Source organism: Lissotriton vulgaris, chromosome 2_1 (assembly GCF_964263255.1).
Source record: "Lissotriton vulgaris chromosome 2_1, aLisVul1.2, whole genome shotgun sequence".
NCBI classification, from domain to species: domain Eukaryota; kingdom Metazoa; phylum Chordata; class Amphibia; order Caudata; family Salamandridae; genus Lissotriton; species Lissotriton vulgaris.
This window is the reverse complement of record NC_141687.1, coordinates 578,749,277-578,771,054: the sequence shown is the minus strand read 5'-3', so window position 1 is coordinate 578,771,054 and position 21,778 is coordinate 578,749,277. Positions and strand designations below refer to the sequence as shown.

Here is a 21,778-nt window from a genome sequence, read left to right as displayed (position 1 = left end):
AGGGAGGAATAGGCTCAGGAATGGAATAGGAAGACTTGGACACGGAGTAATGAAGATTACCAGTAAGTAACCGGGCATTACCTCCTCGTCCGTCTTCCCGTCTCAGTCCTTAAACATGAGCCCATACCTAATTGCATGGTGATTGATCCACACAGAAACTAGGGATGATGCAACATACTTGATATATTTAATGCAAAAAAAAGCACAAATCACAGAATATGTACTGCTGATAAAACATGAGCACCAAACTCCGTGGGTGCAGCCGTTCCCAACTGAAGTCGGTAGTGGGAAATAAACGTTTTGGGAGTAGCCCATGTAGCAGCAATACAAATGTCACATAGTGGCCTATGAGGAGGAAACACCCTGAGTTGACCGCCCCTGAACAGAAGACGACTGTGAGCAGTCTTATAAGACAAAACAAAAGCACACTTCACCAACCAGCTCAAAGTGAACAAAGAAGACTTGAGACCATGCCCAGAGTGACCATGGGTGACAAACAATTAATCTACTTGCCTAAATGCACTGGTATGGTCCAGGTATATGCAAAGAGCTCTCAATACACCCAGAGAATGGAGATTCTCCTCCTCTGGAGAAGACAGGTCAGGACAAAATACCGGAAGGACAATATCTTCCTGACAGTTGAAGTCAGACAAGACCTTGGGCAGAAAAAAACTGTCTAGGGTGGAAGATTGCCTTCTCTAGACAAAAATGTAAAAATGGGAGAGAAGCCAGCAAAGCCCAATCTGACCAACACTGCCACCAGAAGAAACTACCACCAAAAAAATAACTTTAGCTGAGAGAAGCTTAAGGTCCACTGAAACAAGGTGTTCAAAAGGAGGACCAGTCAACATTTGAAGCACCATCAGGAGATTCCAGGGGGGACCGGAAAGCGGGAGACGGGACGCTGAAGCAAAATAATCCGCAAGAGGTGTGCCAAAAAGGGAGAGTCAGAGGACATATCTTAGCCTCTGAATGCCAGAATGGCGGCCCATTGGCCACGAAGAGGTGAGACCACAAGACCCAACACAAAACCATCCCTCACAAATTCAAATGCTCTTACAGATTCACAGGAAACCAGACACCGACTCTTAACCTCCCACCAAGATTCAAAGTTCTTCCAGTGACAACTGTAGAACTTCAAGGTTGAAGGCGTATGACACAACTGGATGTTCTGTGCCACTTCAAGCAAACAACCCTAAGCAAACATGGTCATCCTCTCAAGTGCCATACCCTAGCCAGAGGCGCAGGAGAGAAGACATGCTTAGAAGTAGAGCATGTTGAATGGGAAACCTCCAATGGGGACCCACTGTCAAACCCTGAAGAAGAGGAAACCGAGGTCTCTGGGACAACTCCGGAACTACTCTGAAGAATTCCCCTGAGTCACCGAATTTTCATGAGAACCCTGGAGATCAAGGGAAATGGGGGAAAGGCAACCAGGAGCCCTCTGGGGCCACAGGTTGGCGAAAGCATCTATCGCCCAGGCTGACCTCAAGGGAAGCAGGCTGCAAAGCTGAGGGAGATAGGCCGTCTCCTCTGAAGCAAACAGATAGAGCCAGGAAAGGCCAAACCTGGAGAGAATCTGCTGAAAAAGAAGGGGTGACATACACATGGTCACAAACTAGGGGAGCACCTCATCCAAATAATCCGCAGGCCCATTCTCCTTCACCAGAAGATAGACTGCTGATAGAAGGAGAGAGAGGAGATTCCTCTCAGCCCACAAGCCAATGTTCAGGGAAAGGGGAAACAGAGACTGTTGCATCCCCCCTTGCCGGTCGACATAGGGATGAATGACCTGGTTGTATGTCTGGAGACAGACAGCCCAGTGGTGAAGGAGAGTAGCGAACCACAGAAGTCTCTGCCAAACCACCATAAATTCCCTTCCGCTCAAGGACTGGGGAGCCTTGAAATGAGACCATATGCCCTGGAACTTGGAATCCCCCAGAACTGCCCCCACCCTTTGGTCCTTTCATCAGTTGTCTTGGGGAGGATCGAGATTGAAAGCCTTGGAGAGATTGAGAGGTGACAACAACCACTGGCAAGACTCCTGAATCCCCACGGTATCAGGAATGAGAGCATGGTATCCTTGAGAAGCTCGATTCCAGTGGCATAGCAGGTGATGCATGAGGGGATATAAATGGAGCCAGACCCAGGGGAGTACTTGTAATGAGGAGGCCATTTACCCCTGACTCTGTAGCCAGAGACAGGCAGATACCGGAGGTTGGGACAGAACCCAGGAGTGATGTTGGAACCGAGTCAGTTGTCTTTCAAGAGATAAGAACACCATCCCCAGATCCAATCCTGAAGAGGGCCCAAAGAACCGCAGAAACTGAGAGGGGCATAGGGAGGACTACCTATGGTTGATGAAAAACCCAAACGTTTCCAGAAGATAACAGACCTGGTGCACCTCCTCCATAGCTTTAAACAAAGGAGAGGCAATTAGCCAATCATCAAGGTATGGGTAAACCTGAATACCTTGAGAATGGAGAACACCTATCAGGGGGCCAAGAGTTTTGTGAAAACCCTTGGCACTGATGAAAGGTTGAAAGGAAGCACCTGGAATTGGTAGTGCTTCGTGCTCACCGCAAAGCGCTGGAACTGCTGATCCCCCAGATGGATGTGAACATGTAGGTACGTGTCCATGAGGTCCAGGGATACGAGAAAGCACCCCTGATAAACCATCTGATGGATCGACTTCAAGCTCACCATTGTGAAAAGATGCTGAGGAATGTGCAAATTCACCGCTTTGAGGTCCAAAACTGGACTGTATTCGCCGGAGGACTTCTGTACAAGAAATAGGAAGGAATAATATCCAGGCTCCCTTTCCTGGGGCGGAACCTCGATAAAAGCTGCCTTCTCCAAAAGAAGCTGGATACCTCCCAGTAATGCTGTTCCCTTCATGGGATTCTGGGCCAGCGGAGTCTCCTTGAACATCCGGGACTGGCGGGATAAAAATTTGGTCTGGTTACCGGAGGTCACCGTCAGATGTGCCCAGGCATCCAAAATTCCCTGCCACTGGTAACACAAAAAGTGAAACAGGTGGCACCAGCTAACTGAGACCAGGAGTTGCCACCTCCAAGGGCCCCCCAGCCGTGACCCATCCCCTGAAAGGGCTGGCTAGCATCTTCAGCCTGAGGATGAGCAAAGGCTCAGCGATATCCAAAACCTCCCCCTGGAGGGAGGGCAAACTGGTGCCACCAGTTTCCTATTCTCAGCCGACTGCTTCCCCATCTCCTCAAGCTGTGGTCCAAACACCTTTGAACCCTCAAATGGCAACTTTAAGAGTATAGACTTCTGTTCGGCATCCGTCTTCCACACCTGCATCCATATATGGCGATGCACAGCAATGAAAGCCCCGGAAGCTGCTGCTGCAGAACACAAATTATTGAACGAGATGTCTGATAAGTAGCAGACCTGGAGTTCTATCAGAACCAGCAGTGAGAAAGAAGTATCCCCTCCATCACTCATCTGCTGTGCCAGAGTCCAGAAATCCTTTAATAGGGACTGAACCATATAATTTGTATAGGCTGTCACCCTGATGGAAAAATTGGAAGCGGCGCAAGACCTCTTTACTGCTACTTGTACCTTCTTATCCACGTGATCAAAAGGAAGGGCGTAATATGAAAGCACCATACCCTGTAAAGACAGGCCTGCCGTCAGGTTATCCACCTTGACTGATTGCAGGAATCTTTCTGAAAACCCCTCCCAAACATACCACTTGCTCAGAAATCGAGGGAACGCAGCCTTGTCAATCTGATTTCACTCATGGGAAAGCACATTGCGTATGCATGGGGCAAAGAGGCAGTCAGGGCGGTGGTTTTGCATTAAAAAAAAAATCATCCTCCATCTCCTGCTCCACAGGCATACAAAAACCTAAATTGTCCCAGACATGAGAAAAGAGGCTAGAGAGCTCAGATCCATGCACAAAGCGACCCTGCCTTCCCTTCGACTCATTAGGGTCCTCAATGTTAATGGGGTTTGGCCGTGGTACCTTTGCAGGAGGCCCTTCTGATTCTCTGGCCTGAAAAGCAGCTTCAACCACCTCATTAATCAGTAGGCATAGCGTTTCCGAAGTAGGCATCCCTGCAGAACTGTCAGCAGTAGACTCCATTGCCAGCATGGAAAAACAAAATAGGGCCCTTCCTCCATCCCTCCCATTTCTAGGCAGCCAACTCTTGTGGTCTCCGAAACCTCGAGAGAGCCGCAAGATGCAGGAAGGGCCCTGGATTATAAAAACACAGCATCTGAATGCACGGTTGTAGTGAGCTTCACCACAGGAGAAACCAGAAGCCAAAGTGTATGCTTGGCGCCTCTGAAGAGCCGCCGCGTAAACGCGGGCTACCAAGGCAAAAACGTCTCACATGCAAAGAAATGGTGCCTGCCGGGAAAGAAAATGGGAGAGAGGACACTGCACGCCGCAACCCATGACTGGACTAGCATCCGCTGAGCAGGGCGATGCGGTCCGCTAAAAGAAAACAAGACTGCTCAAGCAAGTCGGGTAAGAAAACAATAGTAAACCTAACACAAGCAAAGACTTACCTCTGACCTTGCTAGGCATCATACTGCAGCTCAGAATGAAAAGTCTTGGCTGTCCTCGCGACGTGCTTCTCCATGTATGTATGCTGGGTAGGGAAGTATTTTGACCTCAGCTTGCTGATACTTTCTGTGGAGCAGGCAAACTGCTATATGTAAGGAATGGGATGGGAAGATGGACGAGGAGCTAATGTTTTTCATTCTCTGCTTCTACAGGAAGGGTGAGATAGGGTAACCAGATTTTGAAAAGCAAACCGCTGGGATAGGCCTGGAAATAAAACTAGGACTAAAGCCTTTAGTCTTACTAATGGCCTGTCCCAGTTTATGCGTAGCACTGTAAATGTCTGCCTACATACATACATAAATATATTTGAGCCTCATTTACGAGGAATTTTACGTAGCTCAGTGCCGCAAGCCATTAGAGTGCTCCGCGATGTGTTAATTCTGAAGCACGGTGATGTGTCATATCTACAACGATATGTCGGACCCTTTGCTCTCCCCTGTGCTGGCGCACGATTTGCTGCCATGCGCCGACTCAGGCACACTTGCACCATAGGGCAAGGGTGCCTGCGTTGAGGGGAGGGATTGTTTATGTGCAGGAAGGTGTCCCTTCCTGCACATAAACAATCTGAAAAGGCGTTATTAAACCTCTAAGTGTACTGCTTAATATAGCAAACGTAGAAGTTGAAAAACTGCATTTTGTTAAATGATTGTTTATGTGCAGGAAGGAACACATTCCTGCACATAAACAATCACAAGAGGCGATTTCCTCGTTTTATATGTGCTGCAGAATGTACCACACAAAGAAAGAGGAAAAAATGAGAAGAACATTTTTTTCCTCGTTGCGGCTCCTTAATCCTCCCCTGGGGAGACATAGCATTCTGACGCATTTCCAGGTTTACGTTTCTTATAAATCTAGAAATGTAGCAGAAGCCGTGGGTTTTGCATTGTAACACCCACAGCAACACCCATGGCACGCCCCTGTCACGCAAAGTGTTGCCTGTAAAGGGGCCATATTTACAAGAAAATGATAAGCCATGCATAGCCACGATAGGGCAGTAGGTTGCACAGCTGGTGCGTCACAAAAAGTGATGCACAGGCGGCGCAAGGGGCTTGTAAATAACCTATATATATATATATATATATATATATCACAACGCAAAGTTCCTTAAGAATGATGGCACTCCACTCGGGGAAGCTTTAAGGGTTTTTATTTCATCAACTGTGATCGCCTACGCGTTTCGAACATAGCGTTCTTGATCACGGCAAGTTATCAGACAGTGAGTCCCTTTTCCCTTTCACATTAAATACACATGTGACACGCACTGCATTGTGGGCTATGTAGTCAAATTGATGTCATTTAACCAGCATATATTCTACATCTCTGTGGTACAATGTTTTGACTGTATATTGTGTTGCGTGCTTGATATTTAGCATGTCTGCGTCAGTTGTGTTTAACTATTGGGTTTTGAAGGTTGGCATTATCGGGCTAAGTGCCTGTTTGATGCCTCGCAGGTTGTGTCTTGGTTGTAAGAATGTGTGTTTGTGAGGTAAGTGTGCAGCTTCCAGATTTAATGTGGTAATGCGGTGGTAGGCGCTTCCTGTGCGTCTGGAAATTAACAGACCATATCAAATGTGAACTGATGTTCAGTGTGGGAACGCTTATATTGCGCTGTAGCACTATTGGAGGCGCTCTATGGTTCCTGGGCTGAGTGCGCTTGCCACCGCAATCGTCTATTTATTTATTTATTTATTTATTTTATGTATTTGTATGGCGCTCAGCTACCCAACAAGGGTTTCCCGGCGCCTATGACATATGGATGGTCAAGGAAAATACTGTATTTAATAGTTTAACACAGTTGTTTCTGAAACAACCAGGTTTTTACATGTTTCCGGAATTTTGTGTAGCTGTCCTCTTTCCGGATATGAAGGGGGAGTGAGTTCCATAATACCGGTCCTCTAACAGAAAAGGATTTTCCACCGGATCTTTGTAGTTTGAAACGGGGGACGACAAAATTCGAGGCTGTTTGAGAGCGAAGACTTCTTTGTGGCAGGTAGGGAGAGGCTAAGGCTTGTAGGTAGGAGGGTGCTGTTTTGTTTTTTATTTTAAACATGTAACTCAATGTTTTGAAGTTTATCCGATGTTCGACCCTGAGCCAGTGCAATTCGTTCAGATGTTTTGAAACGCTTTCGGACTTTTTAATCCTACATAGGAGTCTTGCAGCGGCGTTTTGAATTAGTTGGAGTCGCTTGATTACAGCTAAGTTGGAACCAAGGTAGAGGACATTTCCGTAGTCAATACGTGAAGTTATTAAAGCGTTGACCACGGTTTTTTGCGTATCTAGGGGCAGCATCCAGATGATTTTTTTTAGCCACTTGATTATGGTGAAACAGAGTCCAGTGACTTTGTTTGCCTGCTGTTTCATAGACAGGGTATTGTCCAAGATGACCCCTAGGTTTCTTACCTGGGAGGCTGGCCGGGGAATGTTGCCCAGCTCATGCGGCCAGTGGAGAGGGGTCCAGAGCTCCTTATTTCTTCCCAGTAGAAGAACCTCCGTTTTGTCACCATTTAGTTTCAACTGGTTGGTGGTCATCCAGTTGAAAATCTCTTGGAGGCCATATTTCAGCAGGGAAGGGGTTAACGTTTTTGCTTCAGAAAGAGAAAAAATAATTTGTGAGTCGTCAGCGTAGGTCATCAAGGTCAGGCCTACGCGGTCGGCCAGGTCTGCCAGTGGTCTGAGGTAAAGATTGAAAAACAGTGGGCTTAGGATGGAGCCTTGTGGAACTCCATGTGGCAGGGGGAAGATGTCTGAACTAGCGATGTTGGATTTGATCTGGAAAGTTCTTCCGGATAGAAAGGACTTGATCCATTTGAGGGCATTGTTACGAATGCCAATTTCCTCTAGGGTAGATAAAAGGGTTTTGTGTGATATGGTGTCAAACGCCGCACTCAAATCCAGAAGAATGAGTGCGACTGTTTGACCTCCATCCAGGAGTTGGCGAATTTTTTCTGTCACACCTAGTAGAGCGGTCTCCGTGGAATAGCCTGCTCTGAAGCCTGACTGGGAGGGGTGAAGAAGATTGTTATCTTCAGAAAAAGAGGTGAGGGCGGAGTGAATGTGCCTTTCCATGAGCTTGGAAAAGGCCGGGAGCAGGGAGATAGGTCGGTAATTGGAGAGAACTGTGGGGTCGGATGACGGTTTCTTTAGTAGTGGGGTCACCACTGCGTGCTTCCAGCAGGAAGGAACAGTGGAGGTTTGAAGGGAAGCATTTAGGATAGCTGTTATGGCAGACAGGGGTGTAGATTCGAGCTGTTTTAAGACACTCACAGGGAGGGGGTCACAAGGGGAGCCTGATGTAATGGATTTTAGGGCAGATTGTAAGGAATTGCTGGTTATTGGAGGAAAATTATCCAAGGTGTTTTTTTTGTCAGGTGCCAAGGGCAGGTCCTGGCAAGGGCAGACGCGATGGGGTCTGGACGCAATATTTGTGATTATGTTTTCAATCTTGTCATTGAAAAATGTCGCAAGGTCCTGACATTGTTTTTTGGTTAGGGGGTGGGCAGCGGCGGTTGTTTGGGCCCCAGCTAGATCCTTTACAGTGTTAAACAACGTCCTGGCTTTGTTTGAAGCATTTTTTATGGAGTTTGCCACATATAAGGCACGTGCTCTTGCGCAGGAGGAGTGGTAGGCATTTCTCGCCTTATTGTAAGCGATCTTTTTTGCCGGGTCGTAGTCTTGTTGTACAGGCAAAGTGTTATCATCTGTATTTGAGTTGCCCATCAATCAATACGAACATTCTAAGATGCTAATACAGATGATAACACTTTGCCTGTACAACAATATCTTCCTATTTAGCAAAAAGTTGTATGCTCAGCGCTGCGGTACGGCCATGGGAGTTTCCTTCTCCCAAGCTACGCTAATCTCATGATGGGGTGATGGGAGAGCTGCATGGCTTGGGGAGAAGAAAACGACCAACATATGGCCAACGTAGCGCTGTGGCTCCGCTTCATTGATGATCTTTTCCTGCTTTGGAAGGGCACAGAACAAGAATTCCGCACTTTCTTTGAAGTTCTAAACAACAATACAGTGGGACTGAAATTCATTTACAACATAAGCCCAAAAGAAATTGAATTCTTAGACACGAAAATCTACGTGAAAAACAACAGACTAGAGACAACAGTACACCGCAAAAAAACAGCCATGAACAGTCTGCTTCACGGACAAAGCTTTCATCCCAAGAGCCTCAAAAAAGCATACCCTACGGGGAGTTACTTCGGATGAAGAGAAATTGCTCTGAAGCGAGCGAAATGGAATGGAAATTTGAGGATACCAAAATCAGTTTCCAACAAAGAGGATATAAGAATACAGACATAATCAGAGGGGAGAAAGCAGCCAGAGATAGAAACAGAGATGAAATGCTAATACCTAACAACAAAAAAACCCTACTTGGCAAGAGAAAAAATACGGATGAACAGACGACCTCAAGCACAGCTGTGATGGAGGAAATAACAATGGAGGAACATCCCAGAATGGTAATCAGATATACGAAGGAGAGTTACAAAATACAAAAAAAAATGACAAAATACTGGCATGTACTAAAAAAGGATATTGACATTGGGAATGACATAGGAGAACGACCGTCGATCACCTACAAAAGAGCACCCAATTTGTCAGATCACCTTCTACAAAGCCATTTCGAAATCAGAAAAAATCCAACTTGGTTAGAAACAAAACAAGGAGGATTCACCAAATGCCTAGTATGTAAGGCATGTAAAATTGGCAAGAACCTAAGGAACATATCTGATCCAACTGGGAAGAACTTTAAAGTAAAACATCGATAACTTGTGAAACCCCATTCGTCGTGTATTTACTTCAATGCAATTGTGGCAAAAGATACATTGGTAGCACGACGTGCCCTCTGAAAAAACGTATTCTGGAACACACCCGTGCTATACAGAAAAAAGACTTCTCTTATGCCATGGCAAAACACATGACAAGTCATCCTGGTAAAACATGGCTGAATATGTCATACTCAGGCCTAGCCATGATACCTCCACACGAACGTGGCGGGGACAGGAAATTGAAACTGAGATGGCTTGAGCCCAAACTTATCATGAGGTTCAAAACGATGCAGCCTTCGGCACTGAATACAGATGCCGAACTACATGTTCATCTATAACATGCAAGACTGTTTGGACTATTGAAATTTGAATCATGATTGTAAACATCCACTGCTTGCACTGAATAATAGGATATAAAGCACACACAGTAATGCACATTTCCAGCCACTTGTGGTAGACGATTGCGGTGGCAAGGGCACTCAGCCCAGGAACCATAGAGCGCCTCCAATAGTGCTACAGCGCAATATACGCGTTCCCACACTGAATATCAGTTCACATTTGATATGGTCTGTTAATTTACAGACGCACAGGAAGCGCCTACCACCGCTTTACCACATTAAATCTGGAAGCTGCACACTTACCTCACAAACACACATTCTTACAACCAAGACACAACCTGCGAGGCATCAAACAGGCACTTAGCCCGATAATGCCAACCTTCAAAACCCAATAGTTAAACACAACTGACGCAGACATGCTAAATATCAAGCACGCAACACAATATACAGTCAAAACATTGTACCACAGAGATGTAGAATGTATGCTGGTTAAATGACATCAATTTGACTACATAGCCCACAATGCAGTGCGTGTCACATGTGTATTTAATGTGAAAGGGAAAAGGGACTCACTGTCTGATAACTTGCCGTGATCAAGAACGCTATGTTCGAAACGCGTAGGCGATCACAGTTGATGAAATAAAAACCCTTTAAGCTTCCCCGAGTGGAGTGCCATCATTTTTAAGGAATTTTGCGTTGTGATATTTGACGGGATACTGCCTTGATCCCGACGATGGCACCAGCTCCTGAGTGCTCCCCCTGCGACGAGGCAAGTTGCAAGGTGATATATATATATATATATATATATATATATGCAGCAACCACTCGCACTAGCAATCCTTGCTCCACCAGGATACTGCCAGCACAGGAAACGATAGCCGACCCAGGCTTGTGGTGAATAAATATTCTTTTAATTTTTATATTGCCACCAGCATAACGTTGCGGCCTGCCCAGAGGCCTTGATCACAATTATATATATATACATATATATACACACATCACATTTACAGTGCTTCTACTCTGAGCCCCACTCCCCACTCAGTCCCCCTTGGCTGGAATCATGCAGCCGACCAGTACTGTAAAAAAGAAACATACATTATTTCAGACTTAAGAGGGGCTCAGCAGAAACGAGAGCATACATTTCTATTCTGCTGTACATAAATACTTGACCTTTGTCCCAAAATCCCAAAACCGGGACTTGTTTTGAAGATAAGGAAAAGTGTCAGATGCCCAGAAAGTCCTTGGAAAACCGGGGACTGTCTGTGGAAATCCAGGATTTGTGGCCACCCTAGGGCAGAGGTCTTCAATCTGTGTGGTACGACCCACAGGGGACCCTGGAGTGCTGGAAAGGGAGTCGAACATTCCCCAGCTTCACTTGTCCTTGCTATCCAAAACATTGGCTTTCCTTTTGGAATAAGACAACTGTCCTGGAATGGTTAATTTAGATGGTTATTAGCTGCTTGCCTGAATGAAATGCAAATGTGCCTTGTCAGTTAATCTGCAAGTGTAAAGGATGCTTTGGAGCGGTTCTAGCTTTAATTGATCAAATCACTCCAAGCTTTGTGATAACCAAGATTTTTTTTTTTTTTTACTTGAAGTGTAAAGAGTTAACAACTGGGCTGGGAAGTGCTTGCTTTTAATTTTAACTGTATTTACACAGCCTTTAGTCCCCTTAAAGAGGTGTTGAAGGGATAGTTATGTAAAAAAACAAATTGCCTTACTTAAGCTCTGGTATTACTAAAATCTACATTTTGGTAGCACCATTTTGTCTTAAAACAATTTGCACGTTTTGAAGCTCTCTGTTTACACTGTGTGTAATGCAAGTATAAAATAATGACTTACATATTCACAGTGCTTTCTGTCACAGGCTGTGACCTCGTAGCACTAAAAATACACATCACTATTCTCAACTGCACCAATCAAGATTTATTATGTGGCTCTCTGGTTACACACTGACCTCTGCAGTACATTAACTAATAGAGGTTTCATAATGTACTACAGTGCATTACCCACTGAGTAACAACTTTTTACATTTATTTTACATTTAGGGTAGTACTTGATGGTGAAAGACCTAAAAATCATACGGAATATTTTTGAGCTTATTAATAAGAGGCTTGCATCGCCAGAACATCACGTTTTTTTGATGCTCCGGTGGCAAAAGCGCCTCTACCATACCAATGAGGTGGTGCAAAGTCATCCTGCATGGCTTTGATGGACTCATAGATAGGGAGCAAGAGATGGCAGCGCAAGCCACTGCATTGCCTTACTCTGCATCAAGGAGGTGTTCCATGGGCGTTGCATGGGATTCCTCCGCAACACCCATGGATTTTGATGCTGCCCCATATTTACAAAATCACATAAACCTGGGGCAGCTCCAAAAACAGGATGCCTTCCCAGTGGCGGCGTAACGAGGAGAAATGTTTTCATTTCTCCTCGTTTTTTCCTCTTTCCATGTGTGCTGCCTTCTGCAGCTCACATAGAAAGAGGAAAACGCGCCTCTCAGGATTGTTTTTGTGCCCCTTCCTGTACAAAAACAATTCTGCCTATGTTGGTGCTAGGCAGCAATTTGTGTGGCAACTCAAGGGAAAAGGACAGGAATGCACTGTATTTCATAAATACAGTGCATTCCTGCCCTTTCACATTAGTATAGGGCAGCCAATCAAGGCACTGCACTACGCCAATTCCTCATACACAAGGCCCTTTCTTATTAGCTACACCTTTGACTACACCCCCACTGGCCTTTGGTTTGCTAAACACTGTTTAATATTATTTCCCTACTTTAAAAATTATTTGCTGTGGGAATTGGGGGTGTTTATGGTTGTCGATGATGAGGAGTCCCAGGTTCTAGAAGTTTTTGTCAGAAGCGGGTCCTTGTACCCAAAAAGTTTGACAAGGGAGTCTCGGCATCAAAAAAGTTTGAAGACCTCTGCCCTAGGGTGAGAGAGAGATGAAGGTAGGCTTAAAGTAATCTGATGAGAGACACAATTGACAATACATGTGGGTCATGGCAAATAAAACGCAGAATTTAAGTTTGGATGGGCTGAATTAAGAGAGAAGGAAATACAGGGCCCGATTCACAGAACTAACTTAAGACAAAATCCTAAACTTACTACCATTTTGGTATTCACAGAATGCACTTACTCATTTCGATATTCACAGAAGTTAGGAGTCCTAACTTTAGGACTCCTAAATGCCTTCTGTGAATACCGAAAGTCTTAAAGTTAGGATTTTTCTCAGTTTAGGAGTAGTAAAGTTAGGACTCCTAAACTGAGAAAAATCCTAACTTTAAGACTTTCAGTATTCACAGAAGGCATTTAGGAGTCCTAACTTTCCTACTCCTAACCTGAGAAAAATCCTAACTTTAAGACTTTCGGTATTCACAGAAGCCATTTAGGAGTCCTAAAGTTAGGACTCTAACTTCTGTGAATACCGAAATGAGTAAGTGCCTTCTGTGAATGCCAAAATGAGTAAATGCCTTCAGTGAATACCAAAATGGTAGTAAGTTTTTAGGGCCGGACTGGGAACCAAAACCGGCCCTGGCAAAAAGCTCGCCCCCCACAGGGGGTTGTGGTGCGCTCTTTGCCAGGGCTGGTTTTCGGCCGATTTTGATACAGGGCCAATGCTGCAAAAATGGCCCTGGAACAAAAACGGCCCCCAGGGGCCCAAAACCGGCCCCCACCCATGCGGCGTACGGGGGGATTGCCCGGTGCCAGCTACGGCCAGTCCGGCCCTGTAAGTTTAGGATTTTGTCTTAAGTTAGTTCTGTGAATCGGGCCCGCAGTGTGAGAATAGGACTAAAACAATTTTACAGAAATGTCAAAAAGAAGTTCCCTGCGTTTGGCACAAGGTGGCATGAGTGCTCCATAAATGAAAGACAGAACGCGATGTGAAAGACGTTTGTCAGGCTGAACGCTACAGAGTGCAAGCATGGCGCTGACAGTGTGCAGTACAGCAGAAGACTAATGTAACCTATAGGGAGGACTATTGAAAGGTAGGATCTAGAGAGACTGTTGTGCTTTCAGTATCAGATAACAGTAACCACATTTCCTTTGGTTGCAGTCTCCCCCTCCCCCTGCAGAGCAGGCGTGCATCAGCCAGCGCTTCCTGCAGGGCACCATCATCGCCCTGGTGGTTATCATGGCTTTCAGGTAAGACTTCCCTTCCTTCCCCGGTGATGTGTGTTTACAGATGCACAGGCGGGAAATGTATATTCCTGCAAAGGAGGAGATTGCACGGTATTGAGAAAATGAGAACTGATAACTACAATTATAAGTTGATTGCTGAAATATATCACAATTTAAGTAAAAGATGCTTTATTAGAAGTGAATACATTTATTTTCTTCTGGAATAGTTTGTTTTTCCAATCAGTCAGTTAGGCTTTATTTCGATATGATACATATCTTAAAAAGCAATACATATACATAAAAACAATAAAAAGAGCCAATGCATAGATAAAAGCATACAGTTCATATTACAAATGGCGCGAATAATTTACATAAAAACAGTCTAAAATACATATTAAACAAGATACAAAAGCCTAGTAGATCTAATGCGCCATGCCCAACCTAAGAATTTCACCAATCCGCATGCAAACAGGGGCCGCGGGTCCGTTTTCAAAATTCGTAAGGCCTCCTTGTGGGATCTAGTCCCAAGCTCTCTATAGAGTGGTTTCAACCATCTGCGGCGAGAAACTACATAGGCCGAGCATTCAAACAACAGGTGGGGAACTGTCTCTGTCCTAGTCTCACAAAAGGGGCAGAAGGGGATTGTCTGTGCTGGGACCTTCCACCTGGAAGTCAGATTCCCAACTGGAAGTAGGCCTACCCTAAATTTGAAGTATCGAGCCCTGTCCCAGGGTTTTAAAATAATATCCAGATACAGCTCGCAAAAGTGCACCTCCTTAACCAGAAGGAAATCCACAGTGGTCCTACACAAATTAGCATTACTGTTTCTGCCATCAATCACCCAACTCCAATATAACTTCTTCAAAGCTGACTTGGGCGGGGCAGTTCTAGTATTCCAAGCGTCTTCAAGGCCCAGGTCTGCAAGAAGGCGCTTGACTTCCCTTAACCAGCGGACTTTAGACCAGCCAGGCATTGATAGAAACCTCTTTTAAACCTTCTGCATAGCCGAACATTTCTGGGACTCTCCAGATACGCGCCCACAAGAGAAGAGGACGCAGCCTCGCCTGGCCACTAGTAGGCCGAGTACCCATATCTATGAGGAGTGGTAGAGTTGGCGTACTGTAGGGGAGCCCCATTAAATCCTTATGAAATTTGTTTTGTGAGCGGGACAGCTGGTCTGTATTCTGTACACCCCAGAGTTCTGCCCCATAAAGACACCCCTTGCCCTATAGATGTCAAGTACCGGTGCAATGGGTTTGAGGGTTGAGGCACGCTGTTCGTTAAGGAGGGCCCCCACCACCCTCTTGTGAGTCAGCAGCATCTTTTGGTGATGACATTTCCAACTCATGGAGTCGCAGAGACGAATACCGAGGTAATCGAACTCCTTGACCCTCTCGAGTGGAACTGAGTCTGGGGTAGGTGGTTTGCCGTCTTGTTCGGGGGGTTTAGGACCAGATACTTGGTCTTCCCTGTATTAATAACTAGTCCCCTTGAGTCACAAAAGGACTTAAAGCTAGTTAGAAGACTCTGCAGGACTGCTGGGGTTTTGGAGATCAGGAGGGTATCATCTGCAAATAAGAGGGTAGGTATTCTCCTGCCAGCCAGTTTGTTTTTCCTGCGGAAATTTCTTTTTGGTTAGAATTGGTTTTCTTCTCCTATAATGTCTAATTACATCTCATGGATTAAGATTCCTATCATGAATTTAATGTGTTTTTTTGTTTCTTCTCATCTAGAATCAGGATTCTTTTTTTGTGTTGAGATTTCTTGTCCTCTGGAAGTGGGGTGCACAGTCACAAAGAAATTACGCAGAACAGCGCTGCAAACAATTTAGCAGTGCTGCGTCATTTAAATAAAGCAGCGATGCATCGTATTCACAAGATTACGGCACACTCCTGTATTTTACCTTCGCCGGTGCTAAAAAATCTGCCTAGCACCAACGCCGACTCCCTTGCACCATTGTGCAAGGCTGCCTGCATTGCAGGGGTGATTGTATATGTGTAGGAAGTGAATCGCCTTTAATGATTCCATATAAACAATCATTAAAGGCGATATGCCCCTTCTATGTGTGCTGCAAAATGCAGTACACATAGACAGAGCAAAAAACGAGGAGAAATACAAGTTTTTCTCCTCATTGCGCCACTCTATTGCCTGCTTTTCAATGGTGTTTTTGGCGCTGCCTCAGATTTACAGATCTTTGTAAATCTGGGTCAGGGTCAAAAAGCTACGGGTGTTGCGGTGTAACGCCCACAGCAACCTTCCTTTCAGGCAAATATCTGCGTGAAAGGATACGATTTTTACAAAGTGGTGTTAAGCCATGCGAAGAAGCTTTTTTTTTAAATGGGATGTTGCGTCACTGGAGCGTAGGGAAAAAGTTACTCTTCGGTGGGGCAATGCCTTTGTAAATAGGACTCGAGGTTTCTTCTCTTGGTTTTGGGGTATGACGTTCTGAGGACTGTGTTTCTTCGCTGGGATTAGATTTGTATTTCTCTAAGATTCTGTTTCTGTAGTTTGGTCATCATCCTGTGTGGGTCTGGGCATCTTTTCTTTCTGAAAAGGGGGTTCTCCTTCCTTAGGACTGGTTTTCTTATCCTTTGGGATTTCTTTTTCCTGATTTGTGAGTGCTCTTCTACTGGATTGTGTTTGTTCCCCTTTGGAGTTGGACTTCTTCTTTTCTGGTGGGGTTTCATTTCTCTGGGATTGCATGTTTTGTAATCCAGGATCAATGTTCTCCCTTTTCTGGAATGTAGCTCTTTTTCTGGGATTTGGTTGCTTTTCTGGAATCAGGCTTCTTTTATCGTTCGCTAGTCATCCTCCTACGAGGTTGGATCGATTTTTCTCAGTGTTTTATCTCCCCCTTTTCGATTGGGGTTTCTTCTTTTCTGTGATTCTACTTTTGTGAAGTTGGGTTGTTTTTCTTTATCACTAGGTTTGCACTTTCTGAATGTGACCTATTTGCATTGTCTATAGCAGGGGTCTCCAAACCGGTCCTGGAGGGCCGGATCCATGCCAGACTTACAATTACTACGTGTATCTCAATGGGGATATCCAAAAAATGCGGCATGGATCCGTCCCTCCAGGACCGGTTTGGAGACCCCTGGTCTATAGGATTGGATTTTACTATTCGGGTCCACCTCTGGAAATGGATCTCAGTCCTAAAATTGCATGCCATCCCCTTGTGTAAACACCACTGTTGTTATTCTTCATAAGTGGGACTTACCGGCCTTGCACACACACACACACACCCCTACCTAATTTTGCTAAGCAAATATACAGTAATTCTAATTAAAGGGTTAGACTCACGCAGACCTGTACACATATACAACCATGTGCGTAGACACACTTAAATTTCATGCTGAAACGAGTCTCTTTCCTTCAAAATTAGACTTTCATGCCGCTAATGGATTTGCTTGTTATGTCACATGAAAAATAGCACTAGTTTCCATGAAGCATAAACTTATAATACAAATAGTGCCCACTTCTGTAAATAATGTGACTAGAGATCTAAAGCCAAACTGGTGAGACATTCCTACAATTCTCAAATAAGGCAAATGGTGATACTGTAAAATCTCTCTCTCTTGCAGCGTCATCTCCATGTCTACTCTATATGTCCTGAATTTGCGGAACGAGGACGACTTCCTGAATTCAGATGAGTAGGTGTCCGTGAAAGGCAGGCTCCTCTGCACACACCAATGGACCAATGGAATTTCTTGTTATATTTCCTACTTTGGCAAGGGTCTGCTTGAGTGAATGTCAGTGGGCGCGAAGAGATGATGGGGCGTGATTGAAGGATGGAGTTGTGGGATAGTCCAGCATGAGGCCTTTAGTTTTTGTGCAATACAGAGATATGACTCATGGGACTCAGTAGACATCAGTCATCCCCAGAATCAGGCGAGCATGGAATGCTGATGTGTGTGTTCTGTGGATGGATACCATGAAGAGTGTGTCGGCAACATCCTGCACTCAGGAATCAACCATTGGAAGTGGTCGAGATGGATGTTGAGACCCTTCTTGGAAATATTACTAGATATGAAAAGGCTGTCGTAGGTTTGAACATTTGAGCCAGGGACATAGAGAAGGAGCCCGCCCTTAGAACCAGCACGACATCTGACCTGTTTCACCAAGGTCTGGCGCAGGTGGCTGTGTTTCATTGAATTTATTAAAGTGTGAATGATTGGGTTCTCTCCAAAGAGGTTCTGTCAGTCCATGTTATCAAGTAAGATGGTTGTTGCCTGTTATTAGTAAAAGCTGATTTTTGAAATTCTGGTCCTGTACCTCTGAGATAATGTAGATCTAACCCATCTCTTCTTTTTTCTCTCACCCTTCATTTCTTTTCTCTCATCGTTCTCCTTCTGATTTCCCTGACTTTGCCTCTGCTGTTTCTTTTACTCTCAATCTCATTACCCTTTCAACCTTTTTTCTCTCTGCTTCTCTGTCGTCTGTCTTTCCTTACACTCTCTCCTTCCTCTTTTTCAGTGTTTTCTCTCTCTTAACTTTCTCTGTCCCATTTCCACCTCATATTCTGTTCCTTCTTGTGCTTTCTTCCTTTCAATCCTCTCTCACTCTGTGGCCCCCTGTATTGTTTCTCTGTTGTCCTAATTAGCGCTCTAGCGCTGATTCACGCCTGCCGCAAGGTTCAATTTCAACACAGGGCCCTCCGGATCTTTGATACTCTCAGCTCATGGTATGTTATATACTGGAGATTTTAAGTGATACTAAAAAACACGGCAACATCTTTTTCTTACCTCCCAACCAGTTGTTGATTTCTTCATCTGCATCATTCTCAATTCTTTGATTGTATTCCCTTGAATATCACCTTCACTTCAACACTTCTCTTCCCTTTGGTATTACTCACAGTCCAGTCCTAACACTTCAATAAGTTTAGCTGATTATTGCACTCACCCAGTCCATCTTTGGTCTTCATACTCCAGCAGCCCTCATCTACAAACCATCATTCCCTCCTCAGATGGGCAATAACTCAAAACTGCCTCGTCATTAATATCACCAAAAATCCATAACTGGTACTATCTTCAATCTAACACTGCCACTCATTCATCCAATGGTATAATCACCAATACAGTGTTGTCAAATGCTTCTGCTGTACTTCCTGATTATCCCTTGCATCACCTTGTGGTGTCATTCACATCCCATTGTCAACACATCCCTCTAGCATGTCATTGCACTTTTCTTCTACTCTATCATTCCGTTCCATCGTTGCCTTTCTTCCATTATCCACTTACACTTTTCCCTTCCAGCATCACTAGGCAACTGATGACATGTTACATAATTTTACCTTCTTTTGGACTTTCTCTCTAGTTATCTTTGACTTTTTTCTTCTCTGTTTTTCTTTCTCGTATCATCTTTATTTCTATGCTCTTTGTATTTTCTCTCATTACTGAATTACTCAGACTTGTGACTCATTGACCTAGGAAACCAGCCTGCTACTTCAGTAAGCATACTGAAGATGTTTTTACTATTCGTTGGCTGCAGCCCTACTGACTAGAAGCCACTCACAGCAAACATTGAAGAGATTAATGCAGTGACAGCCTGTGCAAGAAAATCCCTAGGGCCACATTCCATTGAAAACTATAGGGATTCGAGGTCCTTGGGTCGGTTCCTCTTCATTAAATAATATCCTGAATCCCAAATGATCTAGATGATGCTCTTAAACTGGTACTAGTAGCCCTCGAGACAGCAGAGGTGTTGATTTTTAAGTTCTCTTGGTCAAGCCTGGATGAATATTAACAATTTTTTGTCAATGAAGAGATTAGTAAATTGTCCTTGCAGTTGCAATATATTCCTGTCTGTGTCTCCTTTCCCAGTTATAATACCTTCAAGGGCTTTGCAAAAGTCGGGTGCCTGCTTCGATAGCAAAGCAGTATCTTATTTTCTGAATACGTCTAGAGATTAGATATTGCCATAGTTCTTTAACAATACAAAGCACAATGCCTCAACAACCAAGTCAAGTAACACTGGTATAATCTAAAGCCTTTTTAATTTTGATCAGAAATATTTGTGAAGAGCATAACAGGACACCTTGTTTAATCTGTGTCTCGTGAGAGAGCATTCTATGGCTCCCCTCTCCACTCAGGTAACATCTGCCCCCAAAGCTCTGGAGACGTCTTTCGGTGAACACAATTTTAGTGACATGAGGAGGTAAAGAAGTCACCTTCTTATGGAATGTTCAGCCAACCAAAACCAAACCACATACTTAGGACAAAGGGCCAAAAAGGTTGGCTTGATAACACAAACAAGCCTTAGATCCCCAGACCTGCCGACTGAAATACAATCTCTTTCAATGATCTCTCCGACAGACCTGATCGATGATCATCATGGTGAGGCCGGATGAGCAGCCTTCGGTCATTAGAGCCTGTTGATTGCTGCATCTTCCACCAAGAGGAAGTGGTGCAAAAAGGAGATAACAAGATGAATATAAATGGCCGTCGCGAAGACCCTTTTAACATCTTTGGTTTGAATTAGTGACAAGTGATATTAATGCATAGGAGACAGGTACTGGAAGTGGGGAGTTGATGACAAGAAACATCAAAATTGTTTCTAGACCGCCTTATACTTTGATTCTCTGAGTTTGAAGGGAACTTGTACAGTAGGAACAATGTTCCAAAAATCATAAAGTGAAACATTACACACTCCAAGGGAAAGGAGAATCAGCACAGACAGTTATCCCAAGGCGAAGCCAACTATGACTGTTGAAATTGACACATTTTAGCACAGTGATGTTGACTGAGGGTTATTATCATACCTCACATTCCTTAATACAGTCATTTTTCTGAGACGCTTAAATCCTACATTCAAATAATACCATATAGCAACTCAATTTGAAGTTAAGTAGTCCAGCTATCCCCACCTCATCCCTTCTCCCCCTGTATTTGCTCCTGGGCTAAAATATATACATTTTCTTCTGTGCCATGCACTTTAACAGTAGCATACACATTAAAATACCAAGGCAAAAATGGGCAAATGTTGGGAAAAAAATCGTACTGGTTGTTCACTGTAAAGGCCCTTTTTGAATGGATCAGTTGGTGCAAATGGCTTTAGACGACCAATGGAAATGCTAATGCAAAATTGATCAGCATCGCTGCAAACGTTATTTAATCCAGCCCTTATAGCAAAACAAAGGACTCTTGTATTGTACTGCATTGCAGGTGCATTTATAGTGCTTCACTAGATGCTGAAGTGCTTGGCAGACGGATAGCGCTCTAATCCCTAGGTTATGTTTGCTTGGAAGGTAATTGGTTTCTAGCATTGCCTATGTAGGGAGTGTGTTGGTGTTGTGTGTAATAACCAGAGTGGTGGTCCTCTCTTGTTATATGTCACTGCACTTACGCATCCAGTGTAGCGAAGAGATGTGGGGATAGAATGCTTAAGCTTTCTGGTACTGTGTCTGATTGAAGCGGTGAGGGATGCGAGTGTGACAAGTATGTTGGCGTTCTGCATGTTAAGCAGCTGCTTGCAATTCTTGAATTAATGTAACTGTACAGCTGTGCTTATGTGTTGAATCAAATGAAGGAGAGTAAGAAATAGCTACACATGTCATCATTCCTACCATCCCTGATGGAGAGATTTCAGTCTGGTTCTTGGGTTGTCGTCTGCCTTCAATACCTTCTTTGTGGGAGATTGATTCTGGCTCCTGGTGGTTTCATGCTTCATCATATGTTGGAGAACTCATTGCTGCTTGATCTCCACATGGTCATGGATATATAACATGTACTTGACGGGGAAGAATCCCATAATTTAGTGACCTACATAGAGACAGACTTTTCGCAGGTGTTCTACTTGCGTTCTGAAAGGAAGGTCTGTGGAAGTTCGGTCTTGAGTAAAAGTTTCTCTTATAAAAGTATCTTTGAAGTTTTCCTTGAATAAAAGTTGGGCCCGAGCTATAGATGGCCCTGAGGGCAATGCACATTGCTGTGAAGAAGAAGCATCTG

At 44.4% G+C, this 21,778-nt stretch overlaps 1 protein-coding gene across 4 annotated transcripts in view; it reads left to right on the top strand.

The window, feature by feature from the left end:
- MYRF (myelin regulatory factor) overlaps nucleotides 1-21,778 on the top strand; it is a 464,514-nt gene that overhangs the window by 365,761 nt on the left and 76,975 nt on the right. For all 4 annotated transcript variants that reach the window (XM_086955588.1, XM_086955587.1, XM_086955590.1 and 1 more), the window contains 2 exons: nucleotides 13,771-13,859; nucleotides 17,417-17,485. In XM_086955588.1, coding sequence (XP_086811714.1) covers nucleotides 13,771-13,859; nucleotides 17,417-17,485 — 158 coding nt within the window. The remainder of the gene's footprint in view (nucleotides 1-13,770; nucleotides 13,860-17,416; nucleotides 17,486-21,778) is intronic.